Source organism: Nothobranchius furzeri, chromosome 11, assembly GCF_043380555.1.
Source record: "Nothobranchius furzeri strain GRZ-AD chromosome 11, NfurGRZ-RIMD1, whole genome shotgun sequence".
NCBI classification, from domain to species: Eukaryota; Metazoa; Chordata; class Actinopteri; order Cyprinodontiformes; family Nothobranchiidae; genus Nothobranchius; species Nothobranchius furzeri.
Genome location: NC_091751.1, coordinates 51,928,552 through 51,954,384, shown reverse-complemented (window position 1 = coordinate 51,954,384; position 25,833 = coordinate 51,928,552). Strand labels below are relative to the sequence as shown.

The 25,833-nt window shown below is 39.9% G+C and overlaps 1 protein-coding gene across 1 annotated transcript; it reads right to left on the bottom strand.

The window, feature by feature from the left end:
• Window positions 1–16,915: 16,915 nt before the first annotated feature.
• dsc2l (desmocollin 2 like) lies at window positions 16,916–24,354 on the bottom strand. The gene is made up of 16 exons (XM_015956826.3): window positions 24,135–24,354; window positions 23,916–24,003; window positions 23,594–23,802; window positions 23,377–23,481; window positions 22,502–22,657; window positions 22,098–22,242; window positions 21,865–22,019; window positions 21,620–21,754; window positions 21,354–21,539; window positions 20,643–20,890; window positions 20,392–20,534; window positions 19,644–19,865; window positions 19,286–19,507; window positions 18,514–18,629; window positions 18,096–18,395; window positions 16,916–17,928 (listed from the first exon to the last, which is right to left on the bottom strand). Exons 1-16 carry the CDS (start codon window positions 24,174–24,176, stop codon window positions 17,728–17,730), a joined length of 2,673 nt encoding a protein of 890 aa, XP_015812312.1. The 5' UTR covers window positions 24,177–24,354; the 3' UTR covers window positions 16,916–17,727.
• Between the last annotated feature and the right edge of the window lie 1,479 nt (window positions 24,355–25,833).

The following is a 25,833-nucleotide window of genomic DNA, read 5'->3' as shown; positions in this document are numbered from 1 at the left end:
TCTGCTTCTAGACCTGCAGAAAAAAAAGGCAAAAGGACAAAAAAGGGACACAACAACAATACAACAAGACCTAGCTATCACTGCGTCAACTTGATGAGGAAATATATAATCAACATTGTTTAACTGAAGAATCACGATAACAAATCACAGTGCATTAAGTGCCCACAATAGTCTTAAGACCTGTATTTAACATGCCCAAGCCCATACTTTTGAGAGCACCATGTGAGCACCTGTGTCTGTACACGCGCTTGTTTATTTAAGGTTTCTCTATAGGAGCGTCCAACAGAGAGTGTGAGGGACCACAGATCTGCCCCCCAAAGATGCGCAGGAGACGGGGGGAGCTCCAAGTCCCAGAGATCCAGGCGCTGCCCCAGAACACAGGAACCCCAAGGAGACTGCAAGGTATTCATTCCTACTAGAGACCACTGCAAATGTGTTGAATGATCGAGTGTCCTACACCTTTAAAATGAAGTGCCTCTACAGGCGATAGGTACCATACCTGAGATTTTCAGACAGTCCAAATGAAGATATTCCAAGACAAAGGATGCTTGTTTTCCTAATTTAAATACAATTTGTCTGAATTTGTGTAACAAAAATGTTGTTTTTCTACAGCTACAACCACAAAAGTTGCCTTGCAGGTGTGAGGTGCACAGCACATTTCCTAAGACCCCTGCAGAGTATCTGATAAAAGCATAACACCAACCTGCAGCATTTAATGTCCGGTCTGGGTCTAGGCTTTAAACAAGGTTCTTCTCTTTTTCTTTTTCTCTGCTTCGATAAAATTGTAAATAAACAAGCACAAGATGGGGGAGAAAAAGGCAAGATCTACTGCTTCTACTGTCTCTTGGTACCATAGCGATAAGCTTTGTCTGTGTGATTAGTTGTTTTAAGAATAGCAGCAGTGTCAGCACCGTGGCCTTGGGAGGATTTACATCCAGAAGTGCTCAGAGTGGCCACATAAAAAGACACTCAGTGTAAAAGGAAAAGTACAATGGGTGTAGCTCGTTTTTCTCCACATGAACTCATGCTGCAAACACGCTCCACTTTTGGCCCAAAATGATGCAGAAACAAACCTTTAGTCGTGTGGGTGAATGTTTTGTGTTTCAGTCATGTCCAAACCACACAAAGCATATCTAAAACTGTTGAGTTACTGCTCAAACAAATGTAAATGTGCATGGACGTGTACCATTTCTTAAAAAAAAAACGTGTCATGAAATGCCTGTATCATTTAACTGCACTGCCGCACTTTGTTCATGTATGGAAAAAAATATACTTATCTTCAGATTTTCACAAAAAATGCACAATTGAAAATATTGATGTCAGATTATTTGAGACGTAGTGTTTCTGCAGACTGTGTCACGTAGGTTCTGATTAGGCTGTTGGACTCAGAGGAATTACAAAGATTGATGCATCCATTTAAGAGAAACGACGTATTTGGCACAAATGCTGTTGATTACTGACCTTGAGTTTGTGTGACAAAACACATCAGGAACAAATCTTTCACCAGAGCTACTCTCAGCAGAGTAGCGAGACACTGCTATAGATCCTTTTGGATCCTATGATTCATGGACTTGACCCTCTGGTGTGTTCGAGGGCGGTAAAATTCACACAAACACACACTAACAGATGTAAACAGGTGCACACCATCACACTCTGTCCACATGGTGTAAGGGTGACCTAATTAGACCTGAGGGGAGGTGTAATTACATGCAACCTTCACTTGCCCTGTCCTCCATTGTTAAAAGCACTTTGCGACTAAGGACCGAGTGTCGCCCGGAGACTCCGGTGAAAGACAAATTATTTTTATGTTGGTCTTAAAAGATAAATTCAGCTTAAGTTTGCTGCTTTTTAGATGTTTCGTAATGAAACTGCATATAGGATTTGAATTTCTTTGCTAAATGTTAGTAATATTTGAAGAAATTACAGAAATTAATAATTATTTTCATCTCCTTTTTTCACTGGATGTTTACAGATTGTGCTCTGTTTTAATTAAATACACAGTTTCCATTAATTTCAGCCAATTACAAAGGAAAATCACGAGGTGTGCAAAAGAAGCAAATCCAATTACATACACTGTTATATGGAATGCCAGTGTATAAAAGCTGGGAGATTATATCTTTTAAATGGAAGCAGTCGAGTACCTAAAGACCATAGTTTTTTTTCTGCAGGAGAGATAATTGGACGTTATTAATGGAAAATGTCATGGTTCTTTACTGTGTGCAATTCAGAATTCATGAATGTTTTCCATTCACACACATACCTACTGTACAGTCACATGAAAACCATTTTTCATGTGTAGCATATGGCTGCTTGTGCAGCTAAAAACAGCTCTGACCCTACAGTGAATGAGCGTGTGATTTCCGGGAGCATCCTGTGGTGCCTGGCACTGTGGCGCTGGCAGTGGATCCCTCAAATTGATAGTTGGGGTCTTGGAGGGGTTTTGTTTTGTCTGCATTTTCTCTAACAAGCTTTAGGTTTTCACACTCTGGTAGTTTTGTCAAATTATATTATACCGATTTTAGTAATTAACAAAATAATAGGATGTTTTTGTTTGCAATTTGCAGAAATGCAGGTAAGTCATCTGTGATAGTTATCTCACGGCGTGTCCTCTCTTGCAGCCATCTTGGAGCAGCTGGCAAGGCAGCTTTATCTGTGCCTCACTAAAATTATATATATTTTTTAAATTGCTTGGGCACAAATTGTTCTGAATGATTAAAATGTGATTAATCAAGATTAATTAACTACAAAGCTTCTAATTAATTAGACTAATTTTTAATCAAGTCCCACCCTAAATAAATATGTTAGGTAATGATTCTTTTAACAGTGACAGCTAGACTGTCGTATATCAGCTTGTGTTTCAGGACAAACACACATGTTTTATAATAGATTTTACAAACTTCAGTGATTTCCAAACTAGTAAACATTTAATTTGTGCTGTCTGGACAAGTCTCTCTAAAACCTGCAAAACATAATCATAAAAGGAAATTAAAAAAAATTCTGAAATTACGTTCAGATGGGGCCTTCCTTTTAAAACAGGATGGGTTTACATTTGATGCCAAATATCATTATTGCATCATGTCACCAACTGTGCTCTTCTTTCATGTAAGTTGGTGCGTTTCTTTTCATGTCCACATCCTCCCAGTTAAAAGAAAGGTGTCTGTCTGCTTGAAAGAACATTTCCCTTTCCCTCTACCACCAAGTGCTCACTCAGCATGAGTGCTTGAGACAACATTTTGTTGAGGATTGATGCTCTATGCTGTAAACAAAACTAAATTGAAGACAGAAATTCTTTATTTAAAAAAACCCTGATCTTTCAGAGTTATGAAGGAGATGATGGAGCTCGGTGAAACAAAATGTTGCTACAAAATCATCTGTGCAAGCAATTTGTTTGAGGCCCTTTGAGTAATTAATCAAAAGCACTTGGTCATTCATCTAACTTCTAAAAGATGGACTAGTTGCACTGGACAGTGACCTCTAAAAGGTCAGTCTCCCCAGGTAACCCGTATTTGCAGGATGCATAGCGAGCATCTACAGTCAGAACCAATTACTCATTTCTCATTATGCACACATCAGATGGACCCCTGCCATGACTGAATTTATATTTTAGTCTCCACAGCAGTACACTATCAACAAAAGTACAACAAAATAAGGAGTGTTGACAATTATTCATAACCGTACCATTAAATGCACTCTTCAGCCTCATGCAAAGGCCCTGCAGACTCATTATGCATTATTTTGAAACAATTCATTCTTCAGTGTTGGACCTGCTGATGACGGAGCTTTGATTTGACCTCTTGGTTGAAAGAATGAAAGGTTAGAGGAAAAGAATGGCTGCTAAGTGCACTTGCATTGATTTCTCCTTTTCCATTATTCCTTTAGCTGCCACTCACAATTGACGAAGTGATTTCTGGGATGCTGGGCTGGTGTTCGATGATAGAAGTAGACAGGGTTCTTGTCAGTTTATTGGAGAATGGAACCTTTTCAAATAAAGGCTCACACTATCGCATGCAATGTGATAAAGCTGCAAAACTGCACACTCGGATACTACCCAGAATTTTTATAGTGGTGCTTCCACTTTATGACGATTGGGTAATTATTGCATTTTAGTGGCAGTATCTAGCTTTTACTTGCCTTTAAATTCCTATGGAAGCTGTGAGAATGCATTTGGCTGTACTTGTCTAGCTATCCTCTTAAAAAGTGAAGGAAGAAAGGGGTTTCCATCTTTCACAAAGTTCTGCCACCGACTTTCTGAGAAACTGCCAGACTTTATGCAAAGACTCCAGGAAATGAATGCATTCGGCCAAGAAACAGTCCACACATAACCCAACACTAAATGGCAAATTATCATCTGCACACAATTACTGAGGTTTGGGAAGCTGCTGGTTGACAGGTGTTGTTACATCTACACTAACGACAGCGTTCTTGGGCTATAATTCATTCATGTTGTGGCATTACCTAAGCAAAAATCTCTTGAAATGCTTGCATAAAACACAAAAAAAAATAATTTTAAACAAATATATGGTTTCAGTAATAGTCAAAGTAAAATGAAAAGGTGAGAAATTATGTAAAAAGTTGTGATTCTAACACTTTATAAACTGTAGGCACAGTTTTCGATGCAGCTAGAATTTTTCTTACACCCACATGCCTGGCTGAACCATCTATGTGTTTTTTCATTCATTTTAGATATTGAATGGTGCCTTTGGTGAAGCATCTGGATAAATATGGATAATTAGAATTGAAGAGTAAGACAAGGTGGTGCCATCGAACTTGTGTTAACAGGAGGGAGGAGAGAAAACTTCTTTCCATCTAGACATATTTGAGAAAATGTTCACACATAGTGATTCTTGTGACAATCTATTTGTGTAGAATATTATACCTGATATTATGCATACAGGTGAAACTCAAAAATCGTGATTTTGTGCTATCTAAAAAAACTGAATTGAATTCAGTTATAAAATTTAAATATTGTGCAAAAGCTAATTTATTTCATTAATTCATCTTAGACTGAGAGACCATCTAAAGGCTCAGGAATTATCTGCAGGTGTCCGCAATATTCTGAGCTTTTGAATGTGGGGTTTTCATGAGTTGAAAGCTGTAAACTGCTATAAGCAGTTATAACAAATAAAGGCTTGAAATATCTGGCTTTGCATGTAATGAGTCCATCACAATAGTTCACCTTTTAAGTTGAATTTATGAAAATAAATAAACGTTTGCACTATAATCTAACTTTTTGAGTTTCACTTGTATTAATAGGTTAAAGATCATTTGAAGCAGGTCCCAATAAAGCAAAAATCATTAGCTCTGACTAAATTGACAAGCTAACGGCTAGTCACAACAAGACCAGTTATGAAATAAAGACAAAAATCATATTTATGATATTTTAAATTCAAGTCAATTCAAATTCTATTCAAAAATACTTTATTAATCCCAGAGGGAAATTGATTGCTGTAGTAGCTCATAATAATAATAATAATAATAATAATAATAATAATAATAATAAATTCATCAAAGAGTTATTGTATATTACAATGGCTGTTGGCAGGAAGGATCTCCAGTAGCGGTCAGTGTTGCAGTGAAACTGAAGAAGCCTCTGACTGAAGACACTCTTCCGTTGTCGGACAGTCTTGTGAAGAGAATGCTCAGGGTTGTCCATCATTTTCTTGATTCTCTGGAGAATCCTTCTTTGCATTATCTCCTCCATTGGTTCCACAGTCGTCCCAAGAACAGAACCAGCCTTTTTTATTAGGCTGTTGAGCCTTTTCAGGTCCCTGCTTCTGATGCTACTACCCCAACAGACGATGGCTGAAGAGATTACACTCTCAACAACAGACTTGTAGAAGATCTGCAGCATCTTGCTACAGACATTGAAGGACCTAAGCATCCTCAAGAAGTGCAGTCTGCTGTGTCCCTTCTTGTAAACGGCTTCGCTGTTCTTTCTCCAGTCCAGTCTGTTGTCCAGGTGAACTCCAAAGTATTTGTATTCCTCGACCACCTCCACTTCTTCTCCCATGACGGAAACAGTGTTTGACTCCACCCTGTTTCTTCTGAAGTCTAAAACTGTCTCCTTTGTTTTGTTCACGTTCAAGGTCAGATGATTGTTTCCACACCATGCCACAAAGCGCTCCACCAGCTCCCTGTACTCAGCTTCCTGTCCATCTCTGATACACCCGACAACTGCAGAGTCATCTGAGTATTTCTGTAGATGACAGGTCTCTGATTTGTACTGGAAGTCTGAGGTGTACAGGGTGGAAATGAATGGTGAGAGTACAGTCCCCTGTGGTGCTCTAATGTTACTGATCCAGTGCTGCGTGCTTTGTCCAGTGACAAACACAGTGGGTTGGTTGAAGCAGCTGGATGATGGCATCTTCAACTCCAACTCCATGGCGATAAGCAAACTGCAGCGGGTCCTGATATGTTCTAGTTTGCTTATTCAGTTGGACCAAAGGAGTCTCTCCAGGACCTTCATGATGTGGGACGTCAGGGCAACCGGTCTGTAGTCGTCATTGACTGATGGGCGAGTTTTCTTTGGAACTGGAACAAGGCAGGATGTCTTCCACAGGACTGGAACCTTCTCCTGGGCCAGGCTGAGGTTGAAGAGTTGCTGCAGAATCCCACAGAGCTGCTCTGCACAGGCCTCCAGTACCCTGAGGCTGACACCATCTGGACCTGCAGCCTTGTTCCTGTTCAGTCTCTCCAGCTGCCTCTTCACCTGACTTCTAGAGACAGATAGGTGGGAGGGAGAAGTAAATGGGGCAGCAGCATCTCCTGACTTGGTTGAAGACAGATTCATAGAACCAGAAGAGTACATGACTGGATTAGAGAACAAAAGAGCTGGCGTGTGACAGGAGAATGTTGGATCAGAGGAGGACGGGATGTCTGATTGGCTGAGGACAGGCGAGGAGGATGCTGGGTTTGTTCCTAAACTGAACCTACTGAATAACTTGTTCAGTTCATTGACTGTGTCCAGGCTGCCATCTGTGCAATCCTTCCTCTGCTTGAGGCCTGCGATCTTCTTCATCCCTGACCAGACATCTCTGATATTGTTCCTCTGTAGTTTGTTCTCCAGCTTCTTCCTGTGTGCCTCCTTGCTGTCTTTGATCTTGATCTTCAGTTGCTTCTGTATACTCCTCAATAATTCCCTGTCTCCCGTCTTGAAGGCTCTTTTTTTCTCATTTAGCAGATTCTTCAGTTCACTGGTGATCCAGGATTTGTTATTAGCGAAGCATCTCACTGTTCTTGTGGGTATGATGTTGTCCACACAGAAGTTTATATAGTCAGTGACACATCTAGTCATGGCATTGATGTCCTCTTCATATCCTTGGCAGAGAGTCATCCAATCTATGGTCTCAAAACAACCCTGCAGGGCTTCTTCAGCGTCCTGTGACCATTTTCTCACAGTTCTTGTCACAGGCTGCCTCTGAACAAATAGTTTGTATTCTGAGCAGAGAAAAGCAAGATTGTGATCTGATTATCCCAGAGGAGGTCTTGTTTTGAACATGTATGCATTCTTTACATTTGCATAACACAAATCCAATGTCTTGTTTTCTCTGGTGGAGCAGCTGACTAACTGTTGAAATGCTGGAAGTGTAGCAGAGGGCGAGGCATGATTAAAATCACCAGATATAGCCACAAATGCATTGGGGTGCTGGGTTTGTGGCTTAGCGACAATGGAACTGATGGCATCACATACATTTTCAGCAATGGCTGAAGATGAAATATAAACGGTTGCCAAAGACAACACTGGTGAATTCTCTTGGCAAATAATATGGGCGACAACTTACTGCCAAGAGTTCAACATCTGGGCTGCAGAGACGACATTTCACTGAAACATGACCTGGATGGCACCATCTGTTGTTGACAAGCACTGCCACTCCACCTCCTTTTCTTTTCCCGCTCCTCTTCAGATCTCTGTCTGCTCATACAGTCAGGAATCCTGGCAGAGAGATGCTGGAATTGGGGATATGGCCCTGCAGCCACGTCTCAGTGAAACACATAACACTGCACTGCTGAAACTCTGGCTGAGTCCTTGAAAGGGCCTGGAGTTCCTCCATTTTGTCTGCCAGTGATCTCACATTGCCCATTATGATCGATGGAAGAGATGGTTTGAATTTCTTCTTTCTCTGTCTCTGTTTTGCTCCCGCTCTGCACCCACGCTTCTTGCGTTTTAGCTCTTTTGGGATTTGTGGCTTCAGTTGAGGTATTATTTCAGCCTTTCCCATGTTAATCAGCTGCTCCCGATTGTAAACCAGCTTGTTGTCATGGTTATGCATCATAACAAAGGCTCAAAAAGTGAAAAAAGTGGAAAAAATAGCAGTAAAACTCCTCTAAGTTTCACAGCACCAGAAACAGAAAAGTAAAATGTCCAAAAAAAAAAATACAGTTTTTCTTGAGAAACTAGAAGAAAAAAATGTCCAAGAAAAGGCAAAACTTACATATATTCAACAGAGCTACTCCAACATGCAGCCACCCAGAGCAGTGCAGTTCCGGAATCTTTAAAGATCTTTACACCACTTTAAATCACATATTACACGCTTGTTTACAGATTGGGTTTTTGCCGTTATTTTGAGTAGGTTTTGCTGCTAGTTTGCACTTTTGAAATGAAACATTGTTGGAGGGGCATATATTTATATAATGACATTTGTGTAAACCAATGTGAATTTGGAGTTAGATACAAACCACTTTTAACTGGTCCTGCATGTGACTAGCCGTTAGCTCGTCAATCTTCTTATCTCTGTTTCTTCAAGCTGAGGTTGCTCAAATAGTTATTTACAACAAGTGAGATTTTATCATGTGTTATGCTATCCACTCATTGTCTTTTCTGTTTTTTGCCAATTATAGCTTATTTCATTTAAGATGTCAAAAACTGACATAAGCAGCCTGGAGAAACATCTGTGTTTAGGAAGACCACCTGTAGCACATATTCACTGCGGGTTTACTTTTGTTTTCTTTTTTTACTAAATGTTAACCATATGGATCTTGTTTGTAGATGCTACACCTTTCACTTATACCAAAAGACATTGGTAAAAGTCTGTTGTGCTGCTGAGAATTTTCTGTTGTTTTTGTTGATCATCCGATTTGCAAACTTAGTCAAATCAGATCCTTACAGGCATCAATCACTTGGCTGCCAGTTGTCTGAAATTTCAAGCCAAGTGAACTTGACAGAGCGCAGCAGATTTGTCAGATGTTCCTCATGTGGAGCCAGCTGCATGAGATATGGGGGTCACCCCGTGCATTTTCCACAGCACACATCATCATTTGTTTGGGCATTAGTGCTCCGCTCGCTGCTACATGACTGTTTTTGGTACACGCAGAGGCTTTTGATGGGATGCAGTTGATCCAAGCCTGACAGAAAATCAATAAATTATACACCCTTCACTGGATGAAGAAAAATATCTTCTGAAACCCAGTTTTAAAACATAAAAAGGAATAGAAATGTAAAGGGTGTCTGTGTGGTTTAACTTTCCCAGACTTTGATGTAAAGACACAAGAAAGTGGTCACAGGGTTTATAAAGAGGCTTGCTGCTGAGCAGTATTGGATTTTCTGATTCTACTGTGGTTTCGTGTGCTCAGAGATAATAAAGTTGTGTTCCTATATGTTCTTTTGTAACATGCAGCATTTGCAGTTCTTTTGTTTTTACCCACAGAAACAGATCTTTGATTCTTTTTTATGTTAGAGTGAGCAAAAACAACTTCATCCTGAAACTTTACGTTAAGTTAATTTTTCTGTTTAAAATTCCAGCAGTTCCGCACAGTCTGGAAACTTCTAAGTATCCTCATCAACATGTAAATTTTGCTGTTATGGCCATTGAGCTCAGAAGTTTGAGGGGGTTGAGATTTGGCTGCATGGCGTATCTAAAGCTTCAACCTTAAGCCCGTGTTGTTTTGACACCTACAGTGTCAAAACATTCCCAGAAGTGAAATGTGCAGTGGGCCAATTAAACTGCACACTAAGACTGTGCGGTGATCAGGGCATAACCCCTGAGTGAGAGTGTGTTTTGTAGTCAGCTGAAGTCTCCTTCTACACCCAGCCAAGAAACAGGCGATGAGGCAAACGCTGCGGCGGCTCACACAGACGGTGGTCTGATCAGTCTTATAGATGCTCTCTGCAGGAGCTTCACACTGAGGCAGCTTCGCTTCCATTAGTGCACCAGCTTAATGCCTAACATCAGTCCCCAAAATCAACTTCCAAACACAGACATTAAAACGGTCTCACATCTTCACGAGCGTGTGTGTGTGTGTGTGTCAGGCACTCTGCTTTTCTTCTTTATACTCTTAATCTACCTGTTTATCCTCTCCTGTCTAGTAGTTTCTGCTTCTTCTTTCAACTCAGGCGACTCACACTCAGCTGATCTCTGCGTGCTCAGCTGCTAAATCCCGGCACCGCGGCTGTTAAAATTCTAGCAGTTAGTAAAACATGACAGATTGGCTTTGCAGAGGCTCGCTTTGATTATTATAAATACAGAGAGAGGAAAAAGAAAACTTGTTTTCAGCCGCCCTCTTTTTGGTTTCCATCAAACAAAATGGGCCAATACGCCGCTTTTGAAAGGCAACGACATCACACGGATCATCTTCTATAAAAGCCTTCTTGCACCAGTGCTGTCAAACTGATACTGCAACCATTGTCTGCAGCTGGAAACTCCAAACTGTGATGATGTCTACCAACAGTGAGCCGAGTAATGTAAACCTCAACTGGATTTTCTTTTTTCGTGTTCCGTGTCCCGCCGCTGCTCTTTGACCTCCAGTTTATTGCACTTCAGTACTTCTGTTCAATAAAGGCAAACACAGGTGGATATCTCGACCCACACACCTTAACAGCCTTTTGATGCAGGTCAGAGGTGCCACGGTGCATCCGAATGGCATCAGGAGTGGCCACCCTCAGCCATTCATCTGGCACAGTAATGAGTACAAGGCTTTGTCCTTCACCTGGTTGTTGCTGGTGGATACTCGATGGTGGAGAACAGGTGTGATGAGTGCAGCAGCTCCATCCTCCAGCGATGGTGAAAATATCCTCTAGCGACTCAGTTGATCACCACAGATGATTAAAAAAACCTGAACCAAACTATTAACCAAAAGTTGACATGTATTGTTCATGAAAGTCTTGTTTGAAAAAGCTTATTTGGCAGTCATCGCTGCTCTGAGGATTCGGTGTGAGTCTCTGCAGGTTTTGTACACCTGGATTTATTACAATTCCTCCAATTCTTCCTGGCAGGTCCTGTCTGGTTTCATCAGATTATAAGTGAAGCATCTCTCCACAGATGTTAGATTGGATTTAAAGCTGAGGCTTGGCGAGGTCACTCAAAGACAGTCGAAGGCTGTTTCTGAAATCTTTCCAGGAAGCGTTGGCGTTCCCTCCCCTGTAATGCAAATAGATTACTCCAGTCTCAGGTTTCAGGTGCAGCATGTGCTTTTTATCTTTTATTTTATTTAAGTAAATGTCAACATTTGCAACAATTGGCTCCTATTTTAAACAAATTCCCCTTTCTGCTTCATATATCTACATAGCATGATACTAGCACTCCCGTGCTTTGCTGCTTGATGAGCATCGACAGCTTCTTTGTCCATTCTGTGATGTGTTTCTGAGCTTTTTTTAGACAGTTTTTATTTCCCAAACACAAACTTTACTGTTAACCTGTAATTAAAAGTTAGCATAAAAAAAAGTTCTTGAATTTATTAATGAAATGTTTACATTACACAGCATTTGAATCCTTTTGAGTTGAGACATACGTGGGTGTCTGAGGCTTTGAGCTTTCCAAAAGTGTCTAATTAAAATGTAAAGCTGTATATTATATTAAAGTGTGAAGGCCAACTATGTATAATGCAAGTTCATAAATGCCTAATGGGAGGAAAGTTGAAGTTTTCTATATTTCTTTGTGGAAGGTTTTGTTTTTCTTCTCTTACACGTTTTCTTTTTTTATAGAGGTGCTCATGGACTAAAGGATGCGCCCTCATTCTGTGTCCAAGTCATTTGTGACCAAAGGGATAAAAAATTAAGTATAACATTATTTTAATTTAAAAGAAAAAAGTGTAAAAAGGCAAAAAAAAAACTCAACGAATAAATACGAAGAGAGTGCTGACGTGAAGTACTAAATGAAATGATCACAAAAAAACTTGAAGAGACATAAACTGATTCATGTGTGAAAAAAATAAATGTGGGAGTAAAAAAACTAAAGGAGGTGCAAAATTTTTAAGGTAGAATATGGAACACCATCGTGACACCTAGTGTGTGGAGGTTGTATTTGCAACAATAGAACAAGGTTTCCAGCCTTCGGGATACCAGCTTTGTTGCTAAAACGTGACATTTTTTATTTCTGTACCTCTGCCTTAGACTTTACCTAAACTCTCTCTGGTTTTAGATATTTTATGGTCGTCCCTCTTGTGGGAAGAAAAACGACATTTTCTGGGCTCAGAAGTAGCCGCTTGACTTGCCGAGACCTCCATTTTCCACAGCGCCAGCCTCGCTGTGCTGAACGGACTGTTTGGCAACTCATAATGGTGCCCTCTACTGGCTGGAAGATTTAAACGCAAATCTGGTGTCATTTGACTTTTTTTCATTAAAATATGGCTTTTTAAGGAAATACTGTACCTTCATTATGCACACATTTAAACTCCCCATGGAAGCATTTTTATAAATATACCTTTTTATTAAATTGTTCAAAATTCAACATTTAACTGAGATAAAAAAAACGAATTATCCAAAGAAATTAAGGGATAAAAACCTAAATTAAATACTCAGAATTGAATATTTACGTATTAACTATCATGAAGATACACGTTACTCAGGAAAAACTCATCTAAAGACATTAGTCTGATTATTTATGCATTTGGCTAGATGTTTAAACTGCACTTAACACCATCTTGACAGGTTGGACCACCATCAGAGGCCAGCTCCACTCTCACTTAGCCATAATGATTACACATTTGAACGTGTAGTGCAGTGGGAAGCCTGGGCTTGTTAGGAAAGTAAAGCACCACTGGGGGAAACGGAGCATGTGACAACTGTCTGGCATCAAAGTGGGATGAGTTTCCTGCCTCCAACTCAAACTTTTAATGTGCTGTTGTGAATTCACAGCTTAATTGAAGTTGTTTCAGGTGTTTGGATACAGATGTGACAAACAGAAAAGTGTCTACACTGACACCAGCAGCCGGCTTCTAAAAATATTCTCCACAGCAAGGACAGAAGCTCAGAAGGGAGGGTAAGTGTGCCACCTAGTGTCTGTCACACTAATGACTTCATTGCATCCACTTAAAAAGAAAATGCAAAAGGGGGAAGCTGACACAAACTTACCCTCAGGAATTTCTTACAGTGGCCTGTGTGTCATTTTGCATGGGGCAGAATACACACAAGTGATTTAAATATTCATAAATCAACCTAAATTGCATACATGCATGACCTGTTTTATGCTCACTTGTCACACAAATGATGCCAAAGAAACTAAAAGAATTACATAATGCCAGTTAAGTAGGGTTTTGCAGTAAGCTCAAGGACAAATAGCACCATATATGTTATTGTCAGTTATTTGAATAATATCATTTTGGAGAAATACAAACTGGATTGGATCGATGAGCTAACAACTAGTCTGACCAGACTCATTTCCAAAGGGATTACTGATGTCCTAAAACAACTTAAATGTCACATTTGTCACAATTCATGAAAATAATTTTTATAAACTTTTACATTACGTAACACAGTTATTTGAACACATTATATAAGAAATTAAAAACAGTGCTAGCTAGCTTTCTGTAGCATTTCCTGTACAACACTTACTGTATGTTCAGATCATTTTATTATTTTTGCCACAATGATCAATATATGCATGATGCATTTTAAAGGTTTTCAAAATAGCATTAGCATAAATGTGCAACTCGTTTTCTTCACCCAATCCTGATTGGACTCTAGCTAGTAGGTCAGTTCAGAACTATGCATGAGGTCATTCAAAGAGCTATCAGGAACATGTGACATTTTGTTTGTTTGTTAACTTCCGAGCACAAAAATAAAACTCACGTGGAGGATAAGTGGCTTCAGATTTTTTGATGGAGGGAAATCTAATACACCTTATGAGGAGAGATTGTTTTCGCAGTATGACGAAAACTAATTACAAGCATTAAATGAATTTCACGCTATTGCCTTAAAATTAATTGCATCTCCACAGAGGTGACTGGGAGTGATGGCTCAAGCAGTCCTTTTATACGGGTGGATGTGTAAAATGGTGTACCGAATTATGCAAATAATCTGACACGTTATAAATTTGAGGATGCATTTTGATCAGCCTGGATTATTTGTTTTGAATAAATCCTCATTAGGATATGTCAGTGTGTTGCTTGCAAGCAACACACTATTTTTTGTGAATATCTGGCTGTTTCTGCGCAAGAAAATTACACATTTTAAATCACTGCACTGCACAAAGTAGGTTTTTATGATGAGGTATGCTGCCGTTTTATGTGAAACTCATTGCACCCTGGTTCTCAGTTTAAAGGAAGGTGATAGATTTCACACTCACGCAGTGGTAACCATCTATAAATAAACTGTGTCAAATGATTTTGCTGTTCATACAACCAGACCTCAGAGCAAAGCCATCACTGTGAGAGGTTACAAAAGGTTAACATGACTACATCACGACATTTTCTATCTGACACTTTTGTTTTAATGGAGAAAAAAAACTCACTGCAACAGTTAAAATGTATAGGTGTTAGAAACTACAGATTAGTGAAGTAGAAGTCAATGCTGCTTTTTGAAGGACATTTTTGATTAAAGGGATACTTTCCAATCATTTTCTTGAACCAGTATGTGTTAAAATGACCCTTTACAGGTTTAATGAAAGGTCACCCAGCCCTTGTAGATTCCCTGTGGCCAAAACTTCAGAATTGCTGGTCCAGTCTGTTGGGAGTTCGAAAAAATTGAGCTGACATACCTGGCGCTACAGTCTGCTTCCAGCATGTTTCCTTCAAATTATGAAAACAGCTGATTTGTTTAATTTAGCGATGAGGAAGACTGGGGAGACAGTTAAGCTGATTAACGTGTTAAAAACGCACAGTGAGGAGATGCAAATTAACACTAGGGGGTGCTAAAAGCAAGCCAAAACTGCCTAATTCTCCTTTAACTGTCAGTTATTTAACATTTTCTTAAATGGTGTGGTTTACTCACTTTTTCTATACGTTTGCAGTGTTTTCTATTGTAAACCAATGCCTTGTGAGTCATTAAAAAAGGTATGATGTTCCAGTTCGGAGATGCAGAAGTTTGCTGGTGTTGATGAGGGCTGAAAACAGCAGGATTACTCATTATTGTTCATCTCTTGTTCGGTTCTTTGTGCTATGCTCTAGTTGTTTTATTCTTTTATATTATTCGTTTAACCTTATATGTTTTTACCCCTGTACAGCACTTTGGTCAGCTCACATGCTGTTTTTAAATGTGCTTTATCAAAAAAATGGAATGGAATGGAATTGTTAATCATATGCACATACCTCACTTCTGATTGGCTAGCAGAACGCATTCAGCCAGCAGAAGCTCAGGAGGTAGAGCAGGTTGTCCAGTAATCAAAAGGTTGCAGGTTCGATCCCGGCTCCGGCCAGAGAATGCTGCTGTTGTGTCCTTGGGCAGGACACTTAACCCATCTTGCCTGCTGGTGGTGGTCGGAGGGACCGGTGGCGCCTCAGCAGGGCAGCCTCGCCTCTGTCAGTGCGCCCCAGGGAGAATGTAGCTCATCCCCAAAAGCATACAGTATGTGTGTGTGAATGACTGATTGTGCTGTGAAGCGCCTTGGGGGGTTGTAGAACCCTAAGAAGGCGCTATACAAATACAGGCCATTTTACCATTTACCATGTTGCAAAGTCACCATCACCAAAACACTCTCCGCCCTCTCTCCCTTCAGCAAAAAAAAGCCTTCCTGTGGGCAGGCGTGAGACAAGATGGGCGAGGCCATGTACGTAAATTCAGTGTGACATAGATATGTGAGGATTTTCAAAATCCTTCCATTTTAACATCTATTTACTATCAGAAGCTAACACAGGACATAGGGGTAGAAGATTATTTTCATGTTCAGCCTGCATGAAAAGCTCAGTGACCAAATATATCAGAGATAATCATTAAACATGTTTTTTCAGTATTCCACACCTTTAAAAATGATGTGACTCTCCAAGAGTCTTTTATATAAAAAAAAGAAAGCTTTGATGTTAGCATCTCACTTACATCTTAATTGTTCCAGTATTATCTTTAATCTATGCAGATGATATTCTGGTAGTTTTAACAAGATCCCAGTGTTTGATCATGAAGGGAGATTGTTTTTCACTCCAGGATTTTAAATTCCCAATCCTTTTTTTTCCTGCTGTTCGCCATCATTACTTTTGTTTGTTCCTAAACGATCAAACGACCGAAGGTCTTTTATAGATTTTAATCACACTGATTATGTTTCAATGAAAGCAGTGTGCTGATGATCCTTCAATTAGTGATCTAAAGCTCAGCAGGGATTCATATTAGCATTTCAACTTTTGATGAATTATTTACAGATACCTGTGAATTATTTAGCACGCGGTTGTTTATTTACAAAAATGTCACTGAAAATGGCAACAATTTGCTGAAACATTTTTTTTCTGTGTGCTGCAGAACTTTGCATGGCCTAGTTGTCATGGATACGCAAAGGGAAGTTTGATAATCCCAGTGCTCCGACTTGCAGGTCAATATTAGCTTGTTAAGGGATTTTGCGTGTGCTCTAACATGGTGGTAGTTCAAGAGACACACCCAGTGAATCATTCACTCAAAGTACACAAAGACAGAGTGGCTTGTTTCAGCTTGAAGAATAAAGGTCCCAACATGAAATCTGAACCTCAGAGATAGCAGTTTGAGTTTGTATTAGCACAGTAAATTCAAATCTTGAATTTTATTTACCCATTAATAACTCATTGAAACCAAGCAACAACAGCAAAAATTGAATATTCTTTTAATGAATCATTACAGCATGTTAAATAGGCAATATGATGGCCAGGTTTCTTATACAAGTCTGAACAGTGTAAAGTCTTCTGAGGAGTCACGCCTCACACCAGCGTTCACGCCCTCATGGTAACTTTCACAAGGTCGCTGTCGGAATGTTGCAAAAATCCGACCGACGCTGCGGCGAAACCACACCCAGTTAACCGTAAACACATTCCAATGTGGCTGGAACGCGTTCACACTGATAATTACAGCAAGACACAAGAAATATGAAGCGACTTCAAGTTGAAGAAACCCTCCAAGCCCAATCTGCCCATTCCTTCAGAAAGATGTGAATTTGCATGAAATACTTTATGAAATGTCAATGAAGGCAGCTGCATTGATTTCATTGTACATTTAGGTTGGTTTTCACTTTAAAACATATTTACAAAATAAAAACAAATCAATGAAAGTTAGACAAAAATCACACAAGTTACAAAACATTTTAACAGATTAAAACAAACCAAAATACCACAAGTTTTTCTTTACAAATCAATATAAAACCTTGCATCCCTTCTTTGAATTCAAACATTTAGGGGTTAAACCAGAACTCTAGAGGCATGTTAACACACAGCAATGCAAGTCTTGTAAAGCTGACTGCATTTACTTTGTTCTCAGTGCAAATGACTTCTACCAAAAGCTTCAAAATAATAATTATAACACAAAAAAGGCAACGGAAATACTAATAACATCCAAAGGTGTGCTAAGTGTTCTGCTGTCTCAAATTCCTGTAGAATAGAAAAATAAACACAGATGAATGTCTTTGTTCATGACTTTGTGCAAACTTCTGCAAGAGATTTGAACTTTGGTCCGAGTGTGTTTAGAAATTCGAGGTTATCTCTGTCGCCGATGTCACTGTGGCATCCCACAGAGCCAGCTGTAGAGCCCGCCCCCTCATAACCATAGCAGTGAAGGGTGTCGTTGACCTCCTCCTCCTCCCTTTCCTTTTGCCCCATATACTTCATTCTCTAAAAGTGAAAGGAGAAGGTGGGTGTTATTTTTGTGGACTACATCTGGATAGAAAGGTAGCTCGAGATATGACTGACCGTCAGATATGAGAAGTGGAAATACTCATTGTTAAACTACTGTTTTCTGTTATAAATATCAAAGTCTATACAATATAGGGCAAACTTACCTCCTGTAGCATGAGCTCTACTGTTTGCCAGTGAAGTAAAGATGAATCCTGGCCCCTATAGTCCATGCCGTTACCAAGAAGCGTACTTCCAACATGTTGAGTACCATAGTGGTCAAACTGTCTAGAGTAGACATCCTGAATGTTAGTCATGGTCATACCAGACTGGTTATATCCAAAGTCGTGCATGCTATGGCCTCCAATTGTACTGAAGCTTTTGTTTCCTGCCCATCCTTGATTCATTATAGAAACCTTTGAGCCTTTTGCTCCTTGGTCAAGCCCCATAGAGAGGAAATTGGCATCCTGAGGAGGAACATAATTCACAATTAGTTCTAAATAAAAGGTTTATACATACAGTATATCTTCAGGAAAAGTTTCATTATAAGAGCTGCATGTACAAAGGATGGTTTTCTGGCCTTACCACGTTGTCTCCCAGGGCTTCTGTGTTCGATTCTAGCAGTGTTCCCTTGTAGTCGTCTGCTTCCATGATTTGGGCCTTTTGTTTCTTGGTTGCACAGATAAATATGAGAAACAAACCTGCAAATAGCAAAGAAAGAGTGTGACACATTCAGTAGGTGTACAAAAGTAGGTAGAACAGCATTAAAGTGGTACTTTACTCATATTTCAGGGACTAGAAGGAAGCCAGATCAGACTTGAGCTGAACATGGCAGGATTTGGAGTCTGGATCTTTGGACGCCTTGCTTCTGATTGGCTAACTGCAATGAAACTATCACTGACTCCATTTGCTCTGCAACGTTGATGTTTTATCTCCACAAATAACACCAAGTCTGAAGGAGTTCTGCTGTGCTATGGAGTTGCTAATGCTAACAATTAGCTTTAACTAATCGAGATGTTCTCTGCTGACACTAAACCAAGAACAGCTTTCCCCGTCGCGAGTCAAGATGGATGAGTCCGCGAATATTAAGTGACAGTGTGATGTGGATCTATCAGGCTTTTTAAATCCTAGAGTTTCACCGTCTATTTTCAATCAGAATCTAATGCAGGAGACAGGTGTAGGAGACTATTTTCATGTCCGGCCTGCATGAAAAACTCAGAGTGACTGATTGAATTCAGAAATAAAATTTTAAAAATGTTTTTTTTAGTGAAGTACCACTTTAAATACATAAGAGCACACCTTCCCTGTCGATGTCTACATTTCAAATAATTATTTGAGTACAATCTGAAGGACTTACAGAGCAGAAGGAGGAGGAGCAATGGCAAAAACAAAGCCAGAGCACCCATTGGCCCTAAAGCCACAGCTCTTTTCTGGGCCAAACAGACTCCACTTCTACACCTGCAGATGGTGACTTTTGTTATCTTTTCAGCACCGTATCCCTGCTGATCTCTCACAGTTATCGGGACGTCGTATATCCCTGTAGAAAGGGGTTTCACCTGCTTCAATTTAGCAGAAGTTGCTGTAAAACACACAAAAAAAAGTCACAGAAGTTAATTTTTTTTATGTTTTCAGAAAAAATGACTTGTTATAAAAATGCATTGAAAATAATAAAAAAAACAGGCATAATTAAAATGACCTAAACTAAAGACACCAACCATTAAGTGGTTCCAGAGACCAAGTGCCATCATTGTCAGGTGGGAGTCTGAAGCTGAAGGGGAAAGTATTTGGACTTCCATCCTTGTCTTCGGCCGTGACCACCACAGAGCCAAGCTCGTCTTCCGTCTTCTGACACAGCACCAGTCCGGGGGGGAATACTGGCATGTTGTCATTCTCGTCTATAATTTTAAGGATGACAGTTCCTGTTCCGGATTTGGAAGCTGAAATGCAGATGGGATTAGATCAGTAAAGAATGCAAGTAGTAAAGGAATAGTCTGTTTTGCTTTTGTTAGTCCATCTGAGATTTCAATTACATGGAAATTCAAACAAGACTGGACCAAGAATGAGTCATTAAAAACACCCTTGAGGTCAGTGTAAGTGAGAACTTGCTGGTAAACAGATGTTCTCAGGTGAAACAAAGACGGTGTTCAGGCAGGAATAAGGTGGGGCTGTGATTCCTTTGAACATTTGACTATTAAACAGCTTTCATCACAAGGAAAGATTGTGAACATTATGTCCTGTGATGTAACAGAACGGGCAGACTAGACATGCTTCCAAACCAAGATTTCCATTCAGGTTTGACGAGCATCTATTTGGGTGAGATTGAGCCAGAGGCGCGACGTTGAAGACTTTGATTACTTTGTCAGATAGTGAAGTTAAAGAATCAACAAAGGAAGGTGGGAAATGCTTGTTTTTACATGAATATTTGTGTAGCGTTCAGAAGAGCAACCACAGGAGGTAACTTACTTGCATCAACAGCCCTCACGGTGATGTTGTACATCCCATCGCGGACAAGATCTGACTCTCTGTCAATCGTGTTTGCAACCGTCAGCTGTCCGGTGTTTTTATCCACATTAACCCAACCGCCTGGATCAGAAGACTTGTAATAGCTGGAACAGTAAAAAGGTTCAGCAGTCAGAGGCTGCCCTCCAGTGTTTAAAAGCTCGAACAGAAACTCAAGACCACTTCCTTAGAAGGATTAAATTAAAAGAGCTTACGTGATGCCATCACTCTTTTTGGTCTCAGGGTCTTTAGCTGAATATGTTCCTATTAGTGTGCCATTTGGTGTGTTTTCCTTGATTGTGAAGGTGATAGTGGGAGCTGAGAACTCCGGGCCTTCGTCAACGTCGGTCACAGTGACATTTACAGGAACTGTCTGCCACTGGGCCGAGGTGCTATTCAGCTCCGCTTCATTACGAGCCAAAACCTCCAGCCTGACAATTGGGCTGATCTCATAATCTAAGGGCTGAAAAAAGAAACACATTAAAAAGGTTAATCAAATATTTCATGAATTACAGGACAGATTTTGAAGAAAGACTCGTACATCTACAAGTGGTTCACTTTTGGACTCTTTACATTTCAAGATGGCTGCCACAACTAAACAAAAACAAGCTATAAATCAGTCAATTTTACTGATATTGAGCTAAATTTTAATGCAATTGTAGCTGAGACTAATTTATAACGCATTTTATTTCATGACTGCTATCAATTTAGGCAAAATGTTGCAATTTCTAGTGATATGCATAATGTTATTTTCAAGCATTCCCCAAAAAAACAACTAGATTTACCAACATAAAATTCTCTGTAAGCAAAACTCCACCTTGAGAGGTAGTGGGCAACATGCATTACTTTCATTTATTAGAGGCAGTTTGGATGAAATAATTATGATGTTTGAATTGCTTCTGAAAATATCTGAATATTATACCCACCTTAGTAACATAAAGACATCCCTCGTTTGTTGCAGGATCTCTATCAATCCTAAAATTTCCATTTTCGTTTCCTTTTGTGATGATAAATTTGGAAATCCAGTTGGGTGTGTTTATTAAGTCCTTGTCTTCCACAGGAATTCTCAGGAGAAGTTTTTCCCCCACGTTTTCTGCTATAGTTGCTTTGTACTGGGGAAAATTTTTTAAAATGAATGAGAATGCATCCCTAACTACTTTTTTCCTTAATTTGTTTTCCCTTGTTTACTTACTGGTGTTTTTAGGAAAGTCGGTGGGTTGTCATTGACGTCTCTCAGATTAATGGTTACCGTGCAGGTGGTGAAGAGGCCGTTCGCTGCACCTTCCCTATCTCTGGCCTCTACTATGACAAAGTGCTTGTCTGTTGTCTTAAAATGCAAACAAAACAACCAGATTAGAAGAAAGAAAATCTAATGTTGAAATTTGAGATGATACGAAACCAGTTTGTTGGGTTTAAACAAGTAAAACATTTGCAAACCTCTCTGTCCAGCGTGTTGGTGACAGTAGTGATGGTGCCACTTTTTGGGTGGATGGCAAAATAATTTAATCCAGACAGAAGCTTGTACTGGACCCTAGAATGATCAGTGTTTGGGTCATCTCTGTCTGTTGATTTCAGCTGCCCCACCAATGTGCCTGTGATGGAAATCATTCTCATTTAGAGCACAGTAATGTCTAATAAAATGTGGCAAATGTGCATTTCCTGTTGCTCACCTGGGCCGTTTTGCTCATCTACAACAAACTGCAGTGGGCCTATAAATTCTGGTGCATTATCATTTTCATCATCAACAATGACTGTGATGGGTGCAGGGTTGTCTCTTTCTTTTTGATTTAATTTGTCAAAGACACGGGCAGTTAACTGCAAATAAAGATTTGACAAAACATTTACGAAGACTTGTTATCAGGGGAGAAATATTCAGTTTCTATCATTATGGCACTTTGCACTTTTTTATATGTTGAAGAAACTCAACTACCCTTAAAAATATTTCATAAAATAAAACTAAGTTTTATATGGTTTTATTTTCCTCTAAAAACTGATGCACAACCATGAATGGTACACTTAGCAATGCATTTGTTTATGGTTCACAGCTGGGTGGGTTCTGTTTGTCAACACTCACATGAAACTCTGAATACTCTTCACGGTCCACAGATTGTTTCAAATAAAGTTTTCCGTTCTCAGAATTGAATGAGAAGATGTCAAATGGGTACTCGTCTATTCCAGGTCCTCTGAGAGTGTAGAAGACACTGTAGTTTTGACTTGAATCTGACACAAACTATAAAAAAACAAACAAAAAATGGTCTCAAACATGTTGTGTTTACATTGATTATAGTGAAAAATCTTGTATAATATCTGAACAGTTATTCAGGATGAGTTGTATATTAAAGTTTTGTCTAAACAGTACTGCTGCACTGCCACTGCCCAAGATAATCATCACCTTCACTCCAAATTCGGGCTGTACACAGGTGTTCCGTTTTACCACAAACAAAGCCAATTAAGGTTTTATTCTAGAGTTACCATCTAATTACAAAATTCAAAAGCCTTGACCTAGGGGTGGGCAATATAAACCATATAAGGTAGAAACAATATAAAATTGGGTAATAGAGTTTTTGGCTATATCACAAAACCACAATATCACTATAACACATGACGTCACTGAGATGTGCACCCTGCTGACATTGGGGCAACAGAATGGCAGTGACTGCAAGCATGGAGTGGGCGGAGGAGGAGGCCTATATGCCTCAAGTGGCATAGATTTGCCACATGAGGATATTTAAAAGCATGTCATTTTGACATATATACCCGGTAAACAGAGGAAAAAATATATAGCAATATATATCGTTACTGCACATGCTTCAGATTATATCGCAATATAGATTTGAGGCCATATCGCCCAGCCCTACCTTGGCCTTTCAGTGGCCCGATATGACTAACATTAAGAAGGTACGTTTGAATTTCATTAAAACTGAGTTAAAATGAGAATATTTGACATACTTGATCAATATATATGGGGAAAGGGGGTTTGCCATTCTCCAGTATGTGGAAGGGTGCAGGTCTCCAGTGTCTTTTGGTGCGCTTCAGAACTGCTTCACGTTTTTCCTGAAATACAAAGAAGTCAAATAAGATCGACCAATATAGATATATCGATATAGATTTTTATTTAGAGCCCATACAACCCAAATGAAAGCAGAATAGTGATCAGCAGTCTTACATTTGTCTTCCTTGTTCTTTTATAAACAAGGTGAACTTCCATCTCACTTTCCGGCCCATTGTTGTCATGTACTCCCACAGAAAATGTCCGCTCTCCGGTTTCCATCGTCACAGACCTCAGCGCTATAATAACTCCATCACTTCGGACAGTAAAACTCGGGTCCTTTGATGAAAACCACAGAGATGTGGGGTCGCAGCCGGATGTTTCAACTTCGAAAATGAAAATGGAAAAAGTAATAAAATAAGTGACACACGTCTCTAAACCATACGAAAAGAGTTTTAAATATGTCGAGTTAATGTACAAATGTCAATCATTTATGTACCTTTTGCGACGTATCCAGCTGGAATAGTTAGTGGCACGCGCACGTAAAAAGGACTCTGAACATAACAGGACTGTCCGCGCGACGACATCTAAAGAAATTCGACACATCACAGAAGTCAAGCTTTTAAAAGGTATTATTTAAGCGTCGCGTTCACGGCATAAATGTGTGGACAAAGCTGTTTGGTAAACGGAATGTCATAAAAACGGAATAAGAACTTACCAGCGCTGTGAAGAAGAGGGTGAGCATTAAAACTTTTGCCATTTTTTAATTAAAACTAAAGAAAATATGGATTTCGACCCGGTCCAAGGGAATGAAAGTCCACTAGATGCTGCTCACTGAGTCATAAAATGACAAATGATCGAGGTTTCGCTACGGTCTGTCTGTCATCCGACGCTCTTTTTCACTTTTTAAGGTGTGTGTGTGCTCAGATATGTTCTTCAGTCGGCACTAGCAGGAAGTCGACACACCTAGACACACACACACCCCAGATAAGCTGGCTGCACCTTTGGGTGGAGTATGTACTATGTTCGATGGTTTCAACAAACTAAACCGAAAAAGCACACAAAAATATTCCTTTTCCTTCCAGCAGGGGGAAACATTTCCTAAGTTTTAAAACTTTGTAAGCCCCCTGTTGTTCAAACGCAGGCAGATTAATTTTACATTTGTTGTATTTAACATATTTATATTAAAATAACACACATGATGAAGGTGAAAGCGCTCTGTTGCCCCTTTCTGTGTGTCCCCTAAGAGTTAAGTTTGTTTTTACAAGTCGTCTCCCAGAGCTGCACAGCGTTTGACCTCTTCGCACTCCTCCTCCTCCTCTTCAGCAGTTTCAGTCAAGCATTTCTGGCTTTAGAAACATAACTGGGATCCTCACTTAGCACCGCAGGAATGTGAGCCTAAACCAAGCCTGGTGTGGGGGAGGCTGCGTTCCCACAACACAACGCTCACTATCACTATAAACTACTGATAAAAGAAAAGCGGCTGTCGTTCTAAAATATGCATCCCCCATTCAGGTCAGCCAGACAAGAAGGCCTTGTTTAAAGCGCCTTGGGAAGTTGAGACTGTAGGGGGGTTGTGTGCAAGGGGGGGGGACAACAGGAAAGGTGAGAAAAATGTCAGGAAGCTTGTTCGCTGTGAGTCATGGGTGTGGACATAAGGAGAAGGCTTACATTTGGGACCAACAAAACAAAACACACTCAGCAAATAGTCATTTTTGAGAGTGCCTCCAGCTAAAACGAAAGTTTGTTTGACGAGTAAACACCAGTGCTTTTGCTGCTATTGATTCTAGTGTCCCTTCATCTTCCTCGCCACACATTCTGCAGCATGATGACGAGAAAATAAGCCATAAAACGCCAGTTTTAGATTTTGCACATAATCTAAGCCTTAGATTTTGCTGAGTAGCTCAGACAGCTATAGGTGAGTCATTTTTTTTACGGTAGCCAGGAAATACAAAAGCCACAAAACGAATAGAAAGCCACAACATAATTACACTGCAAAAAAAAAAAACGGATGTGATAACATGGAAGTTTAAAAAATTAAATGATCACATACAGTATTTGTACTGCTCACTGTTATTCTCTGGAATATAGGGTCACACCTGCCCCAGGCTGCCGAGACAGTTTCAAGTGGCTGGCATGGGCGTGTCACTTCCAAATGATGATGTTTTGAACTTACGTCGGCACGGTAAAGGTGTCTGTGCTGCCAAGTGAAAAATGCCTCAAGGGTTGTTAGTTACACGGTGTTCTTCATGCATTCATGTCAAGGAAGCTGCCATGGATCCTGTCAGTTTGTGAACACGTGCACTATCAGGGTGGATTTTATGCCCACAGCCAAAATGCTCCACCCCTCACACACCTTTTGCCCTCTGGGTAAGTACAGTTTCAGTCCTCTATCATGTGCACACGTTAGTCCTGGT